Source organism: Macaca thibetana, chromosome 7 (assembly GCF_024542745.1).
Source record: "Macaca thibetana thibetana isolate TM-01 chromosome 7, ASM2454274v1, whole genome shotgun sequence".
Classification (NCBI taxonomy): domain Eukaryota; kingdom Metazoa; phylum Chordata; class Mammalia; order Primates; family Cercopithecidae; genus Macaca; species Macaca thibetana.
Window position 1 is genome coordinate 140290331 of NC_065584.1, and position 23781 is coordinate 140314111.

Sequence of the window (23781 nt, forward strand, 5' to 3'; positions counted from 1 at the left end):
CACCCAGCAGCTCTACCCTCTTACCTTTTTAATTGCACATACATTAATGTTAACTTTAGGCACAACATTGTACAGCAGATCTCTAGAGCTTATTCTTCCTGCTTGACTCAAGTTTAATGCCTGTTAATTATTAACTTCCATTTCTACTCACCCCTCACCCCAACACGGCAACCAGCATTCCACTCTTTGATTCTATGAATTTGACTATTTTAGATATCTCATATAAATGGAAACATGAAGGATCTGTCTCTCTCTGACTGTCTCATTTCAGTTAGCATAATATCCTGATTAATCCGTATAGTCACATATTGCAGAATCTCCTTTTTAAAGGTTGAATAAACACTGTATGTATATACATTTCTTTTCTTTCTTTTCATGTGAAATTGGTAATCTGCCCATGTTGTAACAAGCTTCAAGGGTGGCACATCTTACACATGTGCATGGACACCCCGTCATGACACTTATAAACTACAGAAGGATCTAGACTACATTTTTTTTTTTTTTTTTTTTTGAGACAGGGTCTTTCTCTGTCACCCAGGCTGGAGTGAGGTGGCATGAACACGGCTCACTGCAGCCTCAACTTCCTGGGCTCAAGTGATCCTCCCACCTCAGCCTCCTGAGTAGCTGGGACCACAGGCATGCATCACCACACCTGGCTAACTTTTAAAGATTTTTTTGTAGAGACAGGGTCTCATCACCAGGCTGGTCTTGAACTCCTGGGCTCAAGTGATCCTCCCACCTCGGCCTTCCAAAGTGCTGAGATTACAGGTGTGAGCCACCATGTCCAGCCCACATTTCTTTTTTTTAATGTTTTTAATTTTCATGGGTACATAGTAGGTGTATGTGTTTATGGGGTACATGAGATTACCCATTCATTTGTCGATGGACTTTCACGTTGTTGCCAGATATATGTCTGAAGATACTTTTTCCCAATCTATGGCTTGCATTTTCTATAACCGTGTTTCTTAAAGAAGAAAAGTTTTAATTGTGTTGAAGTTCCTTTCAAGGCAGTTTTCTTTTATGGCTCATCCTTTTTGGTACTGTTCACGAAAACTTTGTGTAACCCAATAGAGCAAAGATTTTTTTTCCTGTGTCTTCCTATAGAAGTCTCATCATTTTAGCTCATCCTAATTTTCTGTATGATGTGTGGTAAGGGCCAAGATTCATTTCATTCTGTACAGACCAGTTGTTCTAGTACTGTGAAATGAAAGACTACCCTTCCCCTTGAATTACCTCAGCATTTTTTGTTAAACAGGAACTGATCATATATGTGTATATATTCTCTCTCTCACTCTCACATACACACACACGTGCATGTATTTCTACACTCTCCATTCCATTGAACAATATGTCTATTCTCATGCCATTGCCACTCTGTCTCTTATTATAACTGTGTAGCAGGTCTTGAAATGAGGTAACGTAAGTCTTCCAATTTTGTTCCTTCTCGGAATTGTTCTGGCTATTCTATGTGCCTTGACTTTCCATATAAATATTGAAATCATCTTATCAATGTCTCTGAAAAAACTTGCTGAGATTTTTATTGGGACTGTGCCAAATCTAATCAATTTGGAGAAAAATGCCACCCTAACACTATTGAGTCTTCTAATTAAAACAGCATATGTATCCATTGATTTATGTGGTCTTCGATTTCTCTCAGCACTGTTTTATAGTTTTCAGGCTACATTTCTTGCAAATCTTTTGGTACATTTATTTCTAAATATTTAACATTTACACGATTGTAAACACATTTTTAAATTTTATTATCCAATTGCTCAATGATAGGATACAGAAATATAACTGATTTTGGGTACACTGACTTTGCATTTTGTGGCAGTGTTAAATTCACTTATTAGTTCTTCCAGTAGCTTTTTCTGTAGATTCCTTGGGGTTATCTACCTACAAACGATGTTGTCTGCAAATAAAGACAGTTTTACTTCTTCCTTTTTGACCTGTTATGATATTTTTTCTTTGCTGTACTACATGGCTAAAATATATAGTACAATGTTGGATAGAACATATAAGCAGGCAACTTTGCCTTATTCCTGAGATTAAGTAGAGAGCCTTCAAACTGCCAGCATTAAGTAGGTGATTAGCTACTGGGTTTTTTCATAGATTCCCTTGATGAGGTTTAGGACATTTCCATCTACTCCTACTTTGCAGAGAGTTTCTATTATGAATGGGTGTTGAATTTTGTCAGTGGTGTTTTCTGCTTTTATTAAGATGACTGTCTTCTCAGTGTGGCGATTCCTCAAGGATCTAGAACTAGAAATACCATTTGACCCAGACATCCCATTACTGGGTATATACCCAAAGGATTATAAATCATGCTGCTATAAAGACGCATGCACATGTATGTTTATTGTGGCACTATTCACAATAGCAAAGACTTGGAACTAACCCAAATGTCCATCAATGATAGACTGGATTAAGAAAATGTGGCATATATACACCATGGAATACAATGCAGCCATAAAAAAGGATGAATTCACGTCCTTTGTAGGAACATGGGTGAAGCTGGAAACCATCATTCTGAGCAAACTATCACAAGGACAGAAAAGCAAACACCATATATTCTCACTCATAGGTGGGAATTGAACAATGAGAACACTGGGACACAGGGTGGGGAACATCACACACCGGGGCCTGTCATGGGGTAGGGGGAGGGGGGAGGGATAGCATTAGGAGATATACCTAATGTAAATGACAAGTTGATGGGTGCAGCACACCAACATGGCACATGTATACATATGTAACAAACCTGCACATTGTGCACATGTACCCTAGAACTTAGAGTATAATTTAAAAAAAAAGAAAAAAAAGGTGACTGTCTTCTTTTATTCTATTAATATAGTGTATTACATCAGTTAATTTTCAGATATTAAACTACCTTTGTATTTTATGTTAGTTTGCTGAGAGATTTTATCATGACTGGTGTTAGATTTTGTCAAAGGCACATTCCATGCCAAGCAAAATGACCATGTGTTTTTTCTATTTTACTGTATGAATATGATGAATTGCATTGATAAATTTTTTAATGTTGAACAAACCTTGTATTCCTAGGAAAAATCCTACCTGGTGACACATAGATACATAATGTTCAATTTCATTTTTGCATCTGTGTTGAGGGATATTGGTTTTAAGTTTTCTTGTGATGTCTGTGTCTTGTTTGGGGACCAAGATAATACTAGTCTAATAAAATAAGTAGGGAAATGCCCTCCATTTTCTTAATGTGTTTGTGTAGAACTTGTATTATTTATTCCTTAAATGTCTGATAGTTGTATGCAGTGATACAATGTGGGCCTGGAGTTTTCTTTGCAGGAAGGACAAATTCAGTTCCTTTAATTAACAACAAATTCAATTTCTTTTAACAACAAATTCAATTTCTTTCCACAATGAACATCTATTAAAGTTTTATATTTGTTCTGTGGCTAGTTCTGTAATCCGTGTCTTTCAAGACTATTATCTAGTTCATCTAAGTTGTGTGTACTTCTTTATTGATATGAAATTGTACAAAATATTTTCCTTTTATCTTTTTCATTTCCACAGGACCCAGAGCAATGCCCCAGTTTTCATTGTCATTACCAGTAATTAGTGCCTTCTCTCTAACTCTTGATCATTCTAGATAGATTTAAAACTTTAATTGATATCTTCAAATAACAAGCTTTTGATTACAGTAATTTTTTTTCTATCATTGTCCATTTTCTCTTTTATTGATTTTGGCCCTTGTTTTTATTATTTCTTCTCTCTACTTATTTTAGAATTAATTTGCTCTTTTTTCCCTAATTTATTAAGGTCAGAACTCAAAACATTCATTTACATCTTGCTCCTTTTCTACGTTAAGGATTTTAAACACATAAATTTCCCTCTGAATATAACTTCAGCTGAATTCCACAATTGTGATATTGCTTTATTTTCGTTTTCATTCAGTTCAAAATATTTTCATCTTTGACATATAGATTATTTAGAAGTATGCTAATTAAATTCCAAATATTTGTAGTTTTTCTAGATCTTAATATTATTGGTTTCCAATTGAATTCCATTTTTCTCAAAGAACATCCTCTATATGATTTCAATCTTTTGAAAATTTCTGAAACTTGTCCTATGGACCCACACATGGTCTATGCTGGTTAATGTACCATGCACATTTCAAAAGAATGTGGTTTATTGTTTTAAGGCCCAGAATATTGTGGCAGGCACTAGGGCAGCTCCTATTATTCCCACCTCCTAATATTCATGCTCTTTGTGTTCCTCTCCTCTTAAGCATGGGACGGATCTATATATTCTAACCAACATATTGTGGCAAAGGTGACAAAGTATGTGATTACATTACATAAGATTGTAACCCACCTTGCTAGGAGACTCTTCCTAGCTTTGAAGAAGCAAACTGCCAGCTTGTGAGCTGCTGAATGGCAAGAAGCTGAGATGGCCTCCAGCTGACAGCTAGCAAGAAATGGAAACGCTCAGACTGGCAGCCTGCAAGGAACTGAATGCCACCAGCAACCACATTAGCTTGGAAATGAATCCTTCCCTAAGCAAGCCTCAGCTAAGACCACAGCCCTACCAACACCTTAATGACAGCTGAAGTGAATTCCTATAATTTTATGTTGCCTCAGCATCCATACTGAATGTTAAGTTGGACATTTTTATACCAGAAGCAGGTCTTAGTCACCCTTAGCACAGTTTCCAGTTCTCTACCTCCTCTCGGCTCCTCAATGTGGTCAATCAGATAAGTACCTTACACAACTGCCTCCTGGTAACCACCTCCCTAAGAAGCAACCAGATTCAACCTACTTGACTTGCTCCACTGACCCCATATCCACAAGGACTGCAGAAATATGCCACAGTAATCACCTCTCCGTGATGGTTAATACCGAGTGTCAACTTCATTAGACTGAAGGATGCAAAGTATTGTTCCTGGGTGTGTCTGTGAGGGTGTCGCCAAAGGAGATTAACATTTGAATCAGTGGACTGGGAGAGGCAGACGCACCCTCAATCTGAGTGGGCACCATCTAATCAGCTGCCAGGGCAGCTAGAATAAAGCAGGCAGAACGTGGAAGGACTTGACTTGCTGAGTCTTCCGGCCTTCATCTTTCTCCCATGCTGGATGCTTCCTGCCCTCGAACATCAGACTCCAAGTTCTTCAGCTTTTGGACTGTTGGACTTAACACCAGTGACATGCCAGGGGCCTCTTATACCTTCGGCCACAGACTGCAGGCTGCATTGTTGGCGTCCTATTTTTGAGGTTTTGGGACTCGGGCTGGCTTCCTTGCTCCGCAGCTTGCAGATGGCCTACAGTGGGACTTCACTTTGTGATCATGTGAGTCAATTCTCCTACTAAATTCCCTTTCGTATATACATCTATCCTATGAGTTCTGTCCTCCTAGAGAACCCTAATACAGATTTCTCAGACACAGCATGACTCCATGAAATTTGTGCCTGCTTGCTCTAAACCCACCAGTGACAACTCCCTGAGGGAAACCTGTTTGGAAAATGCCCTGGATCCCAATAAAAGCCTCAGCCCACAGGTCCCTTGCACTCTTTCTTCTGTTCCCCACCCACTAGTTGACTGTGCATGTCCTGGATGGCTCCACACTTCCTGTTGGCCCTGGGAGGCATGCTGCCCTCTTCTCTCTGGCATCTGTTAAGTAATACACCGCTGTTATTTCGTGTGTTTTGTTGAGTTGCCTCCTGTGTCTCACCTGACTGATACACTCGACCCTAACTTCTTTGTCAGGATTCTCCTAGAGAGTGGCTATCTGCTATTTTGGTAGGAATAAACTGGACACAGACAAGAGCTCTAAGAGCAGCCGCCAGGATATGCAAATGTGCTGTGAGAGGGACATCTGGTCATAGCTAAGACACTTAGGCATGAGGGCACTTGCCAGGATAAAGAAATACCCATAAAAGGCACATTGTAAACATCTATATCCAAATTCCTAGAGTCTCATCAGGGCACGGCTAGAGTTTACAGCCACTCTCATGTGAGAGACTTCAAGACAGAAAAATTAGAAAAAATTAGAAAAAAAAAAAAAAAAAAACAACAGCAGCTTTGCAAGACCCTGTAGCAGAGGACCCAGTTAAACAATGCAGGAACTTCTGAATCACAGAAACTGTGAGACAATAAATGTACGTCCTTTTAAGCAACCACATTTGTGGTTATTATTATTATTATTATTATGTGAGACGGAGTCTTACTCTGCTACCCAAGCTGGAATGCAGTGGTTCCATCTTGCCTCACCGTAACCTCCGCCTCCCGGGTTCATATCATTCTCCTGCCTCAGCCTCCCGAGTAGCTGGGACTACAGGCGCCCACCACCATGCCCAGATAATTTTTTGTAATTTTAGTAGAGATGGGTTTCACCGTGTTAGCCAGGATGGTCTCGATCTCCTGACCTTGTGATCTGCCCGCCTCGGCCTCCCAAAGTGCTGGGATTACAGGCGTGAGCCACCGCGCCTGGCCAGTTTGTGGTAATATTACTATGCAGCAATAAACTAATACAGCCCATATGTGGTCTACGCTAGCGAATGTACAATGTACACTTGAAAAGAAAAGAATGTACACTTGAAAAGAAAGTTGTTAGAAATAGTGTTCTTTAGGTCAAAGTTGTTCATAATATTGTTCAAATTTATGTTTTTGATTTTTTTATTTAGTTGTTTTATCAACTGCTGAAAGAGAAGTGTTAATGCCTCCAACTATGATGGTGGGAGTTTAAAAAATTTCCCCTTTAATTCCGTCAAATTTTGATTCATATTTTTCTAAGTTATTTTAGCAGGCGCACATACATTTATGATTGTTATATATTCTTGATTGACTTTATTCTTTATCATCACGAAATGTTTGAAAATGTTTGTGTTTAAATCTATTCTACCAGATACTAATATATCCACTTCAGTCTTTTTATGCTTATTGCATGGCATATATTTTTGCTTCCACTTTCTTTCAACTTAGCTATGTCTTTATATTTTAAGTGCATCTCATAAGACAGTATATAGTTGGGTCTTGTTTTTTAATTTATCCTAACAACCTCTGTCTCATATTTATTTTAATCCATTAATGTTCCATGTAATTATTGATATGATTGGATTTAGGTCTACCAGGTTTATTGTTTGTTTTCCATTGTTCCTGCCCTTTACATTGTTTTTTTGTTTTTGAGATGGAGTTTCACTCGTCACCTAGGCTGAAGTGCAGTGGCATAATCTTGGTTCACTGCAACCTCCACCTCCCGGGTTCAAGCAATTCTCCTGCCTCAGCCTCCTGAGTGGCTGGGATTGAGATGCCCGCCACCACACCCAGCTAATTTTTGTATTTTTAGTAGAGACAGGGTTTCACCATGTTGCCCAGGCTACTCTCGAACTCCTGACCTCAGGTGATCCACCTGCCTTAGCCTCCCAAAGTGTTGGGATTACAAACGTGAGCCACTGCACCCGGCCCCTTTTACTTTTTTTGATCATTTGTTCCTCCTTTTCTGACTTTTTTTTTTTTTTTTTTTTAATGGTTTAGTTATTTTGCCCAGGCTGGAGTGCAATGGTGTGATCTTGGCTCATTGCAACCTCCGCCTCCTGGCTTCCACTGATTCTCCTGCCTCAGCCTCCTCAGTAGCTCAGATTACAGGAATGGGCCACCACACCCAGATAATTTTGTGTCTTAGTATAGATGGGATTTCACCATGTTGGCCAGGCTGATCTCAAACTCCTGTCCTCAGGTGATCCACCCGCCTCAGCCTCCCAAAGTGCTAGGATTACAGGTGTGAGCTACTACAACTGGCCTCGTTTACTTTTTTTGATCATTTGTTTCTCCTTTACTGGCATTTTTTTTTTTTCTTTTTTTTGGAGACAGGGGCTTACTCTGTTACCTAGGCTGGAGTACAGTGGCAAAAAAATTACGGCTCATTGGAGCCTTGAGCTCCTGGGCTCCAGTGATCCTCCAACCTCAGCCTCCTTTGTAGCTGAGACCACAGGTGCATACAAACACACCTGGCTAATTTTTTGACTTTCTGTAGTGACAGGGTCCCACTTTGTTGCCCAGGCTGGTCTTGAACCCCTCGGCTTAAGTTCCTGGCTTTTTATTTAGTTTTTCAACAACTTCATTTTAAAACTTCTACTGTTTTTTATCTATAATTTTTTGCACTATTTTTTATTGGTTTATCTGGATATTACACTACACATCATTAATCTTTTATTCAACTTATACTTAGTATTATACCATTCTACCACATAGGTCCATAATTTACACCTGCTCCATCCTTTATGACACAGTTGTTATATGTATTCCATCAGCAATATAAATCCTACAAAACAATGTTTTATGTTGTGATTTCAATAGGCATATGTTTTATTTTAAAAAGATATGATGATAAAAGGAAAACATGTTTTGTATATTCTCAGATATTTACTATTTTTGATGCTCTTTATTCCTTTCTGAGGACCTGAGTGTCTATCTGGTTTCAATTTTCTTCAGCGGAAAGGACTTTCTTTAAGATATCTTACAGGGCAGGTCTGCCAGTGATGAATTCTCTAGTTGTCTTTTTTTCGGAAAATGTTATTTTCTCATCTTCCTTAAAGGATATTTTCACTGAATATAAAATTATGGATTGATGGTTGTTATTTTATTGTTCCATTTTCTCCTGGTCTCTATCATTTTGGGTAGAAAGTCAGTAATTAATTGACTTGTAGTTCCCCCATATATAAAGGGTCATATTTTTCTCTTTTTGTCAAGATTTTTCTCTTTATACCTGGCTTTCAACAGTTTGACTATTACGCACCTCATTGTGTTCTTAGTGTTTATTATCCTGCTTGGCGTTTTTCAATACTATATGAATTTAATCAAATTTGGAAAAAAAAACTTGGCCAATATTTCTCCAAAAAATATTTTGCCTTCTTCATTCCCCTCCCCTTTCTGTGTTAGACTGTAAGATATTATATAACGATATCCACGTTAGACTTTTATATATTATCTAACAAATCCCCAAGGCTGTGTTTTTTTGTTTTTTGTTTTTACCTCCAATGTTTGTCTCTCTTGTCTCTCTCATCCTCCAACTGGGTAACGATTTCTACTGATCTATCTTTAAGTTCAGTTCATCTTTCCTCTTCTCCATTTGGCTGATAAATCTACCCAACAATTTTAATTTCAAATGCTGTTTTTTCACTCTCGGAATTTTCTTTTGTTTATGATTTCCATTTCATTTCATATTTTTTAAATTTATTGTGGGCATATTTTCTCTACTGACAATGCCTTCCATTTTCCTGGTTCTTTTAGATAAGTAATTTTGCATTATATTCTGGACACATATTATAAATGGTTTTTTTGGGGGTTTTTTTGGGGGGTTTTTTTTTGTTTGTTTGTTTGTTTGGTTTTTTTTTTTTTTTTTTGAGACGGAGTCTCGCTGTTGCCCAGGCTGGAGTGCTGTGGCGCGATCTTGGCTCACTGCAAGCCATTCTCCTGCCTCAGCCTCCTGAGTAGCTGGGACTACAGGTGCCTGCCACCTCGCCCGGCTAATTTTTTGTATTTTTAGTAGAGATGGGGTTTCACCGTGTTAGCCAGGATGGTCTCGATCTCCTGACCTCGTGATCCGGCCGCCTCAGCCTCCCAAAGTGCTGGGATTACAGGCGTGAGCCACTGTGCCCGGCCGACATATATTATAAATGTTAAGTTTTGGAGACTGAATTTTGCTGCTGCTGCTGTGTGTGTGTGTGTGTGTGTGTGTGTGTGTGTGTGTGTGTCTCTGCTTATCATTCTATGGTTTGGATATTTGTACCCTCCAAACTGCATGTTGAAATTTGATTTCCAATGTGGGAATATTGAAAGATGGGTCTCAGTTGGAGGTATTTGGGTCATGGGAGCAAATCCCTCCTGAATAGATGAATGTCCTCCCTCGGGAGTGAGTGAGTTCTCATTCTATTTGTTCCTCTCTATTTGTCAAAAAGAGGCTGGCACACCTCCCTCTTGCTTCCTCTCTTGCCATGTGATTTCTTTGCCTATGCTAGGTCTCCCTCCCCTTTTTGTCATGACTTGAAGCAATCTGAGGCCCTCACTAGATGCAAAGGCCCAGTCTTGAACTTTCCACATACCAAATCAACCACTTTTCTTTACAAAATACATGGTCTTAGGAATTCTGTTATAGCAACCCTAAACAGATTAAGACTATCATGCAATTAATCATCTTGTTCCGACAAGAGCCACAAATCCTGTTTTTGTTTGTTTTTTGAGACACGGCCCCACTTTGTCACCCAGGCTGGAGTGCGTTGGCACAATCTTGGCTCACTGCAGACTCAATCACCCAGGCTCAAGCAATGCTCCTGACTCAGTCCCCCATGTAGCCAGGAGTATAGGCATGTGCCAGCATGCCCAGGTGATTTTTTGTATTTTTTGTAGAGATGGAGTTTCACCATATTTCCCAGGTTGGTCTCAAACTCCTGAGTTCAAGCAATCTGTCTGCCTCAGTCTCCCAAACCCCGTTTCTTAGGCAGTAACTCTGATTTCTCTTCAGATCTTTTGTCTTCAGTTGAGTTGCTGAGCTCTTCAGCTCTCTCCCTTCCAGAATCCTTACCATTGCCATGTTTTCTTCAGATTCAGAGATTCAGTAAATCAACAATTGGAAATATTATTCTACTTCCCACAACAACTTACTAATACTATTTGGTACATACGTATGTATGTATGTATGTATGTATGTGCGTACGTACGTATATATTTTTGTTTTTGAGACAGAGGCACACTCTGTTGCCCAGGCTGGAGTGCAGTGGCACAATCTCGGCTCACTGCAACCTCCGCCTCCTGGGTTCAAGCGATTTCTGGATAATTTTTTTATTTTTAGTACAGACGGGGTTTCACCATGTTGGTCAGGCTGGTCTCAAACTCTTGACCCTCGACTGATCCGCCTGCCTCAGCCTCCCAAAGTGCTAGGATTACAGGCCTGAGCCACCATGCCCAGCCTGATTTGATTTTTAATTGAACCAAAGTTTGGATTCTGCTACTTTCCTGGGCCATGAAGACTACAATTTTTCCAGGTTCTGATTCTACCTGCCCTCAGACCAACTCATAGTATCAGGAACTCACTCAGTACAATTCCCTTCTTCCAAACATGAACTCCCCACCAGAATCTGCCTGCTCTGTTCACTCTCCACTGCCTTCAAGTTGCTGCTTTTTGTATTAAGTCCAGAGTTTATGGTTGTTACCTGCTAAAGGATTAGTCTGTTAGAATTTTACAAATTTCCAGAACCAGAGTTCAATAATGTATCTTGTGACTATTGCTATCATTCGTACTTCTGCCTAATTTCACAAATTTTGTAATTCAGACACCAAGAGATTTAGTAAACCACCAACTGGTAATATTATTATTATACTTTCCACAACAATTTACTAATACTATTTGATTTTTAATTTAACCAAAGTTTGGAAAAAATTAACAAATACAAAGTTTTAAAATTATAATCCAAATTGATATACTTACCTAGCTCCCAATATATCCTTCTTGGCAAGGCCTATTCCAGCTATAACTTTTACTCTCACGATTCGTGAATTTTCCTAAAATACAGAAATTTAGATTTCATTTTCATGCACTTATAAGTTAACTAAGATACAATATTTTAAAAAATATATATCAATAATTAGGATATTAAAATTAATTGAAGAATTTTTCAATAGTTTTACTAAAAGTTACATAGAAAAAAAGAAAATTATTTGTAGATGACCTGATTATTTACAAAGATAAGCAAAAATTTGAGTCAACTTATTACATTGAATAAGAATTTATTACTGCACTCAAGAAAATCTAAAGCCAAAGTATTGCAACTAATATGAATTTCTAATTATTGCTATATACATACACAAAATCGAAAGTTCATAACCATTTGGCTTTTGGGGTTTTTTTGAGACAGAGTCTCACTCTATTACCCAGCCTGGAGTGCAGTGGTGTGATCCTGGCTCACTGCAATCTCCGCCTCTCGGGTTCAAGCAATTCTCATGCCTCAACCTTCTGAGTAGCTGAGATTATAGGTATGCGCCACCATGCCCAGATAATTTTTCTATTTTTAGTAGAGACAAGGTTTTACCATTGGCTGCTCTGGTCTTGAACTCCTGACCTCAGGTGATCTGCCTGCCTCAGCCTCCTAAAATGTTGGGATTACAGGTGTGAGACACTGTACCCAGCCCATAATCATTTGTAGTAACTACTTAGAAAAGGTTATTTTTAAAATCCCATTCAACAGACAACAGAGTATATAATAATGTGTGGGTACTGTAAAGTATCGAATATTAAATATCTTTGATATGATGGCATGGAGGTTTTATAAAGAGTGTCTTAGATTTAAGAGACACATAGTGAAGTGTTTAGGGATACAGTATCATAAATCTTGCAACTTACTTTCAAATAACTTAGCAAATAAAAAATTTAACATAACTATGCTGTGTGTGCGTATGTGTGTGTATACAAATAAAGGGGAATGAGCAAAATGTTACCAATTTGTGGATCTAGTTCTTGGGTATACAGGTGTATACTGTACTACTTATACTACTCTTTTAACTGTTTTGTAGGTTTGAAATTATTCAAAATAAAAAGTTAAGAAAATATAAAACATGCATTTTTTTAATTCACAAGTTACAAAACTGTTAGAACAGAAATAAAATTAATAAGAAATATAAAAAAACCTTCATAGATAACATTATAAAATATTGCCAGTTACGCTGGCACACACCTATAATCACAGCACTTTGGGAGGCCAACATGAGAGAATCGTTTAAGCCCAGGAGTTCAAGACCAGCCTAGGCAATATAACAAGACCCCATCCCTCCAAAACATAAGCCAGGCATGATAACTTGTGTCTGTAATCCCAGCTACTAGGGAGGTTGAGGCAGGAGGACTGCCTGAATTTGAGATTACAGTGAGCTATGAACACCACTGCACTCCAGTCTGGGTGACAGAGCAAGACCTTATTTTAAAAATGTATAAAACATTGAAGAACGTAAAAAAGACTTCAATAAATGGAGAAATCCACTATGTTTATGTGTGAAAATATTTAATATTATCTTTTTTCTCCAAAGTAGTCTATAAATTTAATACAATTCCCACTCTCCCTTCAAATTTTTTCATGGATCTTTACAAATAATTCCAAAATTCATAGAGAGGAGTAAAAATGAGTAAAGAAGTAAACAATAACATTCAATCACTATCTTGTACTAATATATAAAACCAAATTCCAGATAAAGTCTAAAAGTGAAAATAAAAATTTTTTTAAAGTTAACTTAAAATTTTGCAATAGTTTATAGCATCTGGAAATATTTTAAAAATACAACCCTAATGGCAAAAATTATTCAATTCCACAATAATAAAATTATATACCTTTAGTATGAGAAAAAATATCATGTGCAAAACGAAAAAAAAAGGGGATATTTTAGATACTTCTTCCTGTAGACATATCTAAAATATCTATAGGATAGAAGTATCTAAAATATACATCATTGAGACAAATGATAATTATCCAGAGTATGTGAATAATTCCTAAAAATCAATATGTAAAATATAATTAACCTAATACAAGATACCATATAGAATGGCTAAGATAAATACATGAAAAGATAATCTCACCAGTCAGCAGAAAGAACTCTAATGCACTGTTGGTGGGAGTGTAAATTGATGGATCATTCTAAAGAGATGCTTGACCTGCTTACTAAAGTTCTAAAACAAAAACCCAGGAACTCTATTTTTAGATGCTTCCCTAGATAAATGTACATCTATGTACACAAGGACTTAAGTACAACAGTATTTACAGGAGCATTGTTTAAGATCAACAAATATGGAGGAGGAGACAGAGCAAGATGGCTCATTAGAACTCTCCAGTGACAGTCCCCACCAAGGAACATCAAATTAAACAATTATTCAAACAAGAAAGCACCTGCATAAGAACCAAAAATCAGGTGACTAATCACAGTACCTAGTTTTAACATCGTATGAAGGAAAGAGGCACTGAAGAGGGTAGGAAAGACAGTCTTGAATTGCTTACACCACCCCTCCTACATCCCCTGGCAGTGCAGTGTGGTGGCTGAGAGAGAATCTATGCCTTTGCAAGAGGAAGAGCAAAGTGACTGTAGGACTTTGCATTGGAACTCAGTGCTGCCCTGTCGCAATGGAAGGCAAAACAGGGCAGAAGTCAGCTGGCACCCATGGAGGGAGTATTTAGACCAACCTCAGCCAGAGGGGAATCATCCATCCCAGCAACAGCTAAGTTTGGGCAAGCCTTGCCCCTGTAGGCTAAAGCACTCCGAGATCCTAAATAAACTTAAAAGGCAGTCTAGACCACAAGGACTGCAGTCCCTGAGCAAGTCCTGGTACTGTGCTGGGCTTGGAGTCAGCAGACTTGGGATGCACACGAACCAGTGAGACACCAGACAAGGCGGCCAAGGGTGTGATTGTGTCACCCCTCCTCCAACTTCAGACAGCACAGTTCATAGCTCCAGGAGGAGAGATAAGGGTAGAGGAGACTATGTTCTCCAACTTGGATACCAGCACAGCCACAATAAAATAAAGCAGCAACCAGAGTCCTGAAGCCCCCATTCTAAGTCATAACTCCCAGACATTTCTAGACCCATCCTGGGCCAGAAGAGAAAGTGCCACCCCGAAGGACAGGACCCAGTCCTGCCAGATTTCACTACCTGCTGACTAAAGAGCTCTTGGGCCTTGAATAAACATCAGGGGTAGCCAGGCAGCCGTTGCCACAGGCCTTGGGCAAGACTCAGTATTATGCTGACTTCGGGTGTGATCCAACACATGCCCAGCTGTGGCGGCCACAGGGAAAGACTCCTGCTTAAGGAAAGAAGAGGGAAAAGTAAAAAAAAAATTGTCTTGCAACTTGGGTACCAGCTCAGTCACAGTAAAATAAAGCACCAATCAGACTCCTCAAGTCACTGATTCCTGGCCTTAGACCCACTCTGGGCCACAAGGAAACCCACTGCCCTAAAGGGAGAGACCCAGGCCTGGCAGAACTCACCATCTACTGATTAAAGAGACTGTAGTAGCCACAGGTCTGGGGCAGTGGTGACCATGGGCAGAGACTCTGTCTGCTTGAGAAAATCAAAGGGAAGAATAAAAAGGACTTTGTCTTGCAACCTGGGTACCACGACAGCCCCAGTGAAATAAAGCACCAAGCAGATTCCTAAAGTCTCTAATCCCAGGCCCAAACTCCTAGACAGCATGTCTAGACCCACCGTGGGCCAGAAGGGAACCTACTGCACTGAAGAGAAAGACCTAGCCCTGGCAAATTCATCTCCTGCTGACCGAAGAGCCCTTGGGTCTTAAATAAACACAAGTGGTAGCCAGGAAATAGTCACCACAAGCCTTAGGCAAAATCCGGTACTGTGTTGGCTTCAGGTGTGACCCAACACAGTCCCAGTGACGGTGGCCACAGGATTGTGTCACCCTTCTGCCAACTCCAGGCAGCTCAGAACAGACAGAGAGAGAGAGAGAGAGAGAGAGAGAGAGAGAGAGAGAGAGAGAGAGAGATAGTCCAATTGGCTGGGGGAAAGTAAGAGAGGAGAACAAGAGTCTCTGCCTGGTAATCCAGGGAATTCTCCCAGATCTAACCAAGACCAGCAAGTTGGTGCCTCTATGAGACTACAAGAGTCACATCACTACTGGGCTTGGGGTACCCCCTAATATGCTCACATATGGCTTCAGTGACCAAAGACTTAGATCACAAGATTCAATTCCCTTTGAATACTTGAAAAGCCTTCTCAAGAAAGATGAGTACAAACCAGCCCAGACTGTGAAGATTAGCATAAATACCTAACTCTTTAATGTTCAGACATTAATGAACATCCACAAGCATCAACATCATCCAGGATAACACGATCTCACCAAACAAACTAAATAGGGCACTAGTGACCAATTCCAGAGGGACAGAGATATGTGAACTCTAAGATAAATCAAAATAGCAGTTTTGAGGAAGTTCAATGAAATACAAGAAAACACAAAGAAGGATCTCAGGATCCTATCAGATAAATTTAACAGAGATTAAAAACCTCTTTGATTCTTATAAAGAATCAAGCAGAATTCTGGAGCTGAAAAAATTAATTGGCAAACTGAAGAATGCATCAGAATCTCTCAGTGACAGAACTGATCACACAGAAGAAAGAATTAGTGAGCTTGAAGACAGGTTATTTGAAAATACACAGTCGGAGGAGTAAAAATAAAGAATAAAAGTAACAAAGCATGCCTACAGGATCTACAAAATAACCCCAAAAGGGCAAAGTTAAGAGTTACTGGGCCCGGCATTGTGGCTCATGCCTGTAATCCCAGTACTTTGGGAGGCCGAGGCGAGTGGATCTCTTGAGGTCAGGAGTTTGAGACTAGTCTGGGCAACATGGTGAAACCCCGTCTCCACTAAAAACACAAAAATTAGCCAGGCGTGGCAGCGCGCACCTGTAATCCCAGCTACTCAGGAGGCTGAGGCAGGAGAAATACTTGAATCTGGGAGGCAGAGGCTGTGGTCAGCGGAGATCGCGCCACTGCACTCCAGCCTGGGCAACAGGGTGAGACTCTGTCTCAAAAAAAGAAAAAAAGAGTTATTAGCTTTAAAGAGGAGGTAGCAAGAGAGACTGGGGTAGAAAGTTTATTCAGAGAAATAATAACAGAGAACTTTCTAAGCCTAGAGAAAGATATCAATATTCAGGCACAGGAAGGTTATTGAATATCAAGCAGATTTAACCCAAAGAAGACTACCTTAAGATATTTAGTAACCAAACTCCCAAAGGCCAGAGATGAAGAATGGATCTTAGAAGCAGCAAGAGAAAATAAAAAAACAAACCAAACAAAAAACAAAGGAGCTCCAATACGTCTGGCAGAAGGTTTCTGAGTGGTCACCTAATAGGCCAGGAGACAGTGGCATGATTTATTTAAAGTGCTGAAGGAAAAAATTTTTATTCTAGAATAGTATATCCGGTGAAAATACCCTTCAAACACAAAGGAGAAATAAAGACTTTCCTGGACAAACAAAAGCTGAGGGATTTAATCAACATAAAGACCTATCCTTCAAGAAACGCTATAAGGGTGTCCTACAGTCTGAAAGAAAAGGATGTTAATAAGCAGTAAGAAATCATCTGAAGGTGCAAAGTTCACAGGTAACAGTAAGTACACAGACAAATACAGAATATTGTAACACTGTAATTGTGATATATAAACTACTCATATCTTGAGCAGAAAGATTAAAAGATGAATCTATCAAAAATAATAACTACAACAATTTTTAAAGACACAGACAATGTAAGAAGATACAAATAGAAACAAGAAAAAGTTAAAAAGCAAGGGGGATAAAGTGTAGAGTTTTTATCAGTTTTCTCTTTTCCTGTTTGTTTTTGCAATCAAACTGTCATCAGTTTAAAATAATGCATTGTAATATGTTAACTGCAACCCTCATGTAACATCAAGTTTAAAAACCTACAACTGACATATAAAATAGATAAACCAAGAATTTAAAGCATACCACTAAAGAAAACACTTTCACAAAAAGGACCACAAAACAACCAGAAAACAAATTAAAAATGGCAGAAGTCCTTACTTATCAATAATAACAATGAATGTAAGTGAACTAAACTCTCCAATCAAAATTATAGAGTGGTTGAATGGATTAAAAAAACAGTACCCAACAATCTGTTGCATACAAGAAACAGACTTCACCTATAAAGACACACATAGGCTGAAAATAAAGGGACAGAGAAAATATTCCATGCCAATGAAAACCAAAAAGGGCAGGAATAGCTGTATCAGATCAAATAGATTTCAATACAAAAACTAAAAAAAAGAGACAAAAAAGGTTATTACACAATGATAAAGGGATCATTTCAGCCAGAAGATATAACAATTATAAATACATATGCATCCAACACTGAAATACCCAGTTATATAAAGCAAATATTGTTAAAGTCAAAGAATGAGCTAGATTTCAATATAGTAATAGTTGGAAATTTCAACATCCCACTTTCGGCACTGGATAGATCATTCAGACAGACAATCAACAAAGAAACGCTGGACTTAATCTGCACTGTAAACCAAATGGACCTAATAGATATTTACAGAACATTTCATCCAATGGCTGCATAATACATATTCTTCTCCTTGGCATAAGGATCATTCTCAAGGATAAACCATATGTTAGCCACAAAACAAGTCTTTAAAAACTCAGCTAGGCACAATGGTTCATTCCTGTAATTCCAACGCTTTGGGATGCCGAGATGGGCAGACTTCTTGGGCCCAGGAGTTTGAAACCAGCCTGGGCAACATAGTCAGACCCTATCTCTTAAAATCAAACAAACAAAAAAAACAGGCAGAGTGGTACTCCCAGCTCATCAGGGGGCTGAGGTGGGAGGATCACTTGAGCCCAAGAGTTGAGGCTGCAGGGAGCCATGACTGTGCCACTGCAGTCCAGCCTGTTCAACAGAGTAGCCCTGTCTTGAAAAAGAAAAAAAAAATTTTTAATTAAAATCTTAAAAGTATCTTCTCTGACTACAATGGAATAAAACTAGAAATCAATAACAAGAGGAACTTGGAAATAATACAAACAAATGGAAATTAAACAGTATGCTCCTGAATGATCAGTGGATCAATGAAAAAATTAAGGAGGATATTAAATAATTTCTTGAAACAAATAATAATGGAAACACAACATAGCAAACTTATGGAATACAGCAAAAGCAGTACTAAAAGAGAAGCTTATAGCTTTAAGTACCTACATGAAAAGGTAGAAAAACTTTAAAAAAAAATAACCTAGCAATGCATCTTAAAGAACTAGAAAAGCAAGAGCAAACCAACTCCAAAATTAGTAGAAGAAATAATAAAGATCAGAGCAGAAATAAATGAAATTGAAACAAAGAAAATAATACAAAGGATCAACAAAAATGAAATGCTGGTGTTTTGAAAAGATAAACAAAATAGACAAAACTTTAACTAGACTAAGGAAAGAAGGCCCAAATAAATAAAATCACAGATGAAAAAGGAGACATTATAACGGATACCACAGAAATTCAAAGAATCATTAGAGAGTACTGCGAACAACTATATGCCAATAAATTGGAAAACCTAAAGGAAATGGATAAATTTCTATACACACACAACCTTCCAAGAATGAACCATGAAGAAATCCAAAACATAAAAAGACCAATAACAAATAACGAGGTTGAAGCTGTAGTAAAGTCTCCCAGAAAAGAGAAGCCTAGGACCTGATGGCTTCACTGCCAAATTCTACCAAATATTTAAAGAATTAATACCAATCCTACTCAAACTATTTCAAAAAACAGAGGAGGAGGGAATACTTTCCATAACCATTCTATAAGGCCAATAATACCCTGATATCAAAACCAAAGATCCATTGAAAAAAGAAAACTACAGGCCAATATCTCTGATAACCATTTATGCAGAAATCCTTAATAAAATACTAGCAAACCAAATTTGACAATACATTGAAAAAAATCATTCATCGTGACCAAGTGGGATTCATATCAGGGATGAAAGAATGGTTCAACATACACAAATCAAAGTGAAACATCATATCAACAGAATGGAGGACAAAACCCATACGATCATTTTAACTGATGCTGAAAAAGCATTTGATAAATTTCAACATCCCTTAATGATAAAAAAAAAAAAAAAACACTTCAAAAACCTGACCATAGATGAAACACAGCTCAACACAATGAAAGCCATATATGACAGACCCACAGCTAGTGCCATGGTAAATGGGGAGAAACTGAAAGCCTTTCATCTATGATCTGGAACAAGATAAGGATGTCTACTTTATCTTATTTTATTTTATTTTATTTTTTTGAGATAGAGTCTTGCTCCGTCACCCAGGCTACAGTGCAGGGGCATGATCTCAGCTCACTGCAACCTCTGCCTCCGGGGTTGAAGCAATTCTCCTTCCTCAGCCTCCCGAGTAGCTGAGACTACAGGTGTGCGCCACCACACCCGGGTAATTTTTGTAATTTTAGTAGAGTCAGGGTTTCACCATGTTAGCCAGGCTGGTCTCGAACTCCTGACCTCCGACAATCCACCCGCCTCGGCCTCCCAAAGTGCTGGGATTACAAGCGTATGCCACTGTGCCCGGCTGCCCACTTTTACCACTATTATTGAATATAGTACTGGAAGTCCTAGAGAAATCAGATAAGAGAAAGAAAGGGAAGCTAAATTAGGAAGACATCAAATTGTTCTTATTTGAGGATGATATGAACTTATATTTGGAAAACCTAAAGACTCCACCCAAAAGCTATTAGAACTGATAAACACATTCAGTAAAGTTGCAGGATACAAAATCAATATACGAAAAATCAGTAGCATTTATTTTTATTTAAGAAACAAGGTATTAAATTAGTAGCATTTTTATATGACAACAGTGAACAATCTGAAAAAGAAATCAAGAATGGAATCCCATTTACAGTCACTATAAATAAAATTAAATACCTAGGAATAAACTTAACCAAAGAAGTGAGAAATCTCTACATTGAAAACTATAAAACACAGATGAAAGAAATAGAAGACAACACCAAAAAAAAAAAAAAGGGGAAAAATATTCCATGTTCATGGATTGGAACAATCAATATTGTTAAAATGTCCATACTACCCAAAGCAATCTACAGATTAAATGCAATTCCTATCACAATACCAATGACATACTTCACAGAAATGGAAAAAAACATCCTAAAATATATGGAATCACAAAAGATCCAGAATAGCCAAAGTCATCCTGAGCAAAAAGAACAAAATGGAGTCAAATTAATTACTGGACTTCAAATTATACTACAGAGTTATAGTATCCAATACAACAAGGTACTGGCATAAAAACAGACATACAAACCAATGGAACAGAATAGAGAACCCAGAAGTAAATCTATACATCTATAGTGAACTCCTTTTTGACAAAGGTGCCATGAACACACAACGGGGAAAGGACAGTCTCTTCAATAAATTATGGTGCTGGGACAACTGGATATCCCTATGTAGAAGAATCAAACTAGACCCCTATCTCTTGTCATATAGAAAAATCAAATCAAAACATTGAGGAAACTCTCCAGAACACTGGTCTAGGCAAAAATCTCTTGAGTAATACTCGAAAGCACAGGCAACCAAAGCATAAATGGACAAATTGGATCACATCAACTTAAAAAGCTCCTGTAGAGCAAAGGAAACAATCAACAAAGTGAAGAAACAACCCACAGAATGGGAGAAAATATTTGCAAACTATCCAACAAGAGACTAATCACCAGAAAATATATGAAGCTCAAACAACTCAATAGGAAAAACTCCAATAATCTGATTTTAAAATGGGCAGAAGATCTGAATAGATATTTCTCAAAAGAAGACATACAAATGGAAAACAAGTATTTGAAAAGGTGTTCAACATCGCTGATCATCAGGGAAGTGCAAATCAAAACTACAATGAGATATCATCTTACCCCAGTTAAAATGGCTCTTATCCAAAAGATGAGCAATAACAAGTGCTGGCAAGAATGTGGCAAAAGGGGTACCCTTATACTCTGTTGATGAGAATGTAGATTAGTAAAACCACTATGGAGAACACTATGGTGTTTCCTCAAAACACTAAAAATAGAACTATCATACGGTCCAGCAATCCCACTGCTATATACCCAAAGGAAATGAAACCAGTACATCAAAGAGATGTCTGCACTCCCATGTGTATTGCAGCAGATCTGGAATCAGCCTGTATTCATCAACAGAGGAAAGGATAAAGAGAATGTGGTACATACACTCACTGCTGTCCTATTCGGCCATAAAAAAGAATGAGATTCCATGATTTGCAACAACACAGAACTGGAAGACATTAAGTGAAATGAGCCAGGGGGACAAAAACAAACTTTGTATGTTCTCATGCATTTGTAAGAAGGGTAGTAGGACCTGGGGGAAGTGGATGGTTAACGAGTACAAAAATATAATTAGATACAATGAATAAGAGCTAGTATTTGATAGCACAATAGGGCGACTACAGTCAGCAATAATTTGTTGTATATTTTAGAATAACAGAGAATAATTAGAATGTTTGTAACACAAAGAAATGATGAATGCTTTAAGTAATAGATAACTCATTTACCTTGATGTGGTTATTATACATAGAATGTCTGTATCAAAATATTTCATGTACCCCATCAACATATATACCTACTACGAGCCCATAAAATTTAAGCATTTTGTAAAATTTTGAAAGATTAACAAATATGAAATAGCACAAGAGATAGCAAATTAACTGATTCTATTCTAAAATTATTTCATTGGCAAGTAGTAGCTTGTATGTCTTTCTCACAAGAGGTCTGAGTAGGAGAAAATATACATATCATAGATTATTTATTTTAACCTTCTTCCTTCTAAAGGTTTACAAACACCCCTGTTCCAGGAGGTCTCACTAAATAAGACAGTCATGCTGCAGAATGATATTTCAGCCAATGATGGACAGCATATATGATGGTGGTCCCATAAAATACCACTTTACTTTACCTTTTCTATGTTTAGATATGTTTAGGCACACAATATTTACATTGTATTACTACTACATACAGTATTCAGTACAGTTATCATGCTGCAAAGGTTTGTAGACTAGGAAGAATAGGCTATATCACACAGCCTAGGTGTGTAGTAGGCTATACTTTCTACGTTTGTGTGACTACACTCTATGACATTTGCACAATGATGAAACTGCCTAATGACACATTTCTCAGAATGTATCCCTGTTGTTAAGCAATGCATGACTGTAAATTAAATATTCAACTAATTCCAAAACCCATATGGTAAATTAACACAACACACAAAAAAACTCTGACTGGAGATGCTAGAAAAAAATAACTTTCTTCCATCACCAAATAAAATTAAATATATAGCTGATCTTGCAAGAAAGAAGGGAAATCCTCAGGTATCAGAAATAAAGATGGAATTGAAAACCAGAGAGGAAAACATGTAAGCTGAAATTTCAGTTTTCTGAGGGGAAGGATTCCCAAAAATCAGAGACACTTACAGATTACCCTTTTTTTCTGGAAGGTCAATGAATAAATAGGCCAACTGAAATATTCCATTGGCCCTGATGGTCAAATTCTCACTATACCAGTTTACTGGGAAGTAACCAGACTACATTACATAGGTAGGAATCTCCAAAACTGGATCCTCCCGATTAAAAATCTCTTCTGTCATGACTTAATTAACAAGTACCATTTCTCTCAAGTGGTAAGGTATAATTGAAGTGACAACAGCAAATAATGTTACTTATCTTATTTTTTCTAAGTTCAGGTAGCAGTTATAATTTACATGACCATAACTGAGAAAAGAGATTATCATATATCTCTAAAAAGTTAATCCATATTTGTGGAACTTCTGATATTAAAAACCATCCATGTTAGCCTTTACTGAAACACTCCCCAGCCTCATGGGGAAAATGTAACAAGCATTAATCAAAAACAATTCCAGGGGAATTATAAATAACACAGCTGTCCCAGATACATTTAACTTTTAACCTTTCTCCTTGCATTTCCCACCACGAAAAACAGAACTAGTTATTTTAAATGCTAAGATTAATTGATAAGCTATACTGATTAAAAATTTCTCTCAAAATGAAGTGCCATTTATTTTAATATTTGCATTGATTTTAACTTCATTTTATAATTTTATGCTAGAGAATTGTCTTTTCCATCACTTTCATGTGTTGACATTATAATCTCTCACATGTTTGAAAAGGAGGGAAAGCAGCATAAATGCTGCAACTAGAGAAAAATCTCTTCAATAATTTTAGAATTCTGATACT

General features: G+C 37.8%; 1 protein-coding gene and 1 non-coding gene across 3 annotated transcripts in view; both read right to left on the reverse strand.

Annotated features, from left to right (window-relative positions):
- Positions 1-23781, reverse strand: part of NEDD4 (NEDD4 E3 ubiquitin protein ligase) — a 166907-nt gene that overhangs the window by 129760 nt on the left and 13366 nt on the right. Inside the window, exon 2 of one of the 2 annotated variants that reach the window (XM_050799784.1) lies at positions 11451-11524. In XM_050799784.1, coding sequence (XP_050655741.1) covers positions 11451-11524 — 74 coding nt within the window. Of the gene's footprint in view, positions 1-4347; positions 4423-11450; positions 11525-23781 lie in introns of those variants that run through there. The other variant, XM_050799785.1, reaches the window with a different exon arrangement.
- LOC126960475 (small nucleolar RNA U13) lies at positions 377-480 on the reverse strand. Its single transcript, XR_007728018.1, has one exon. It is a non-coding gene; the product is annotated as a small nucleolar RNA U13 (small nucleolar RNA).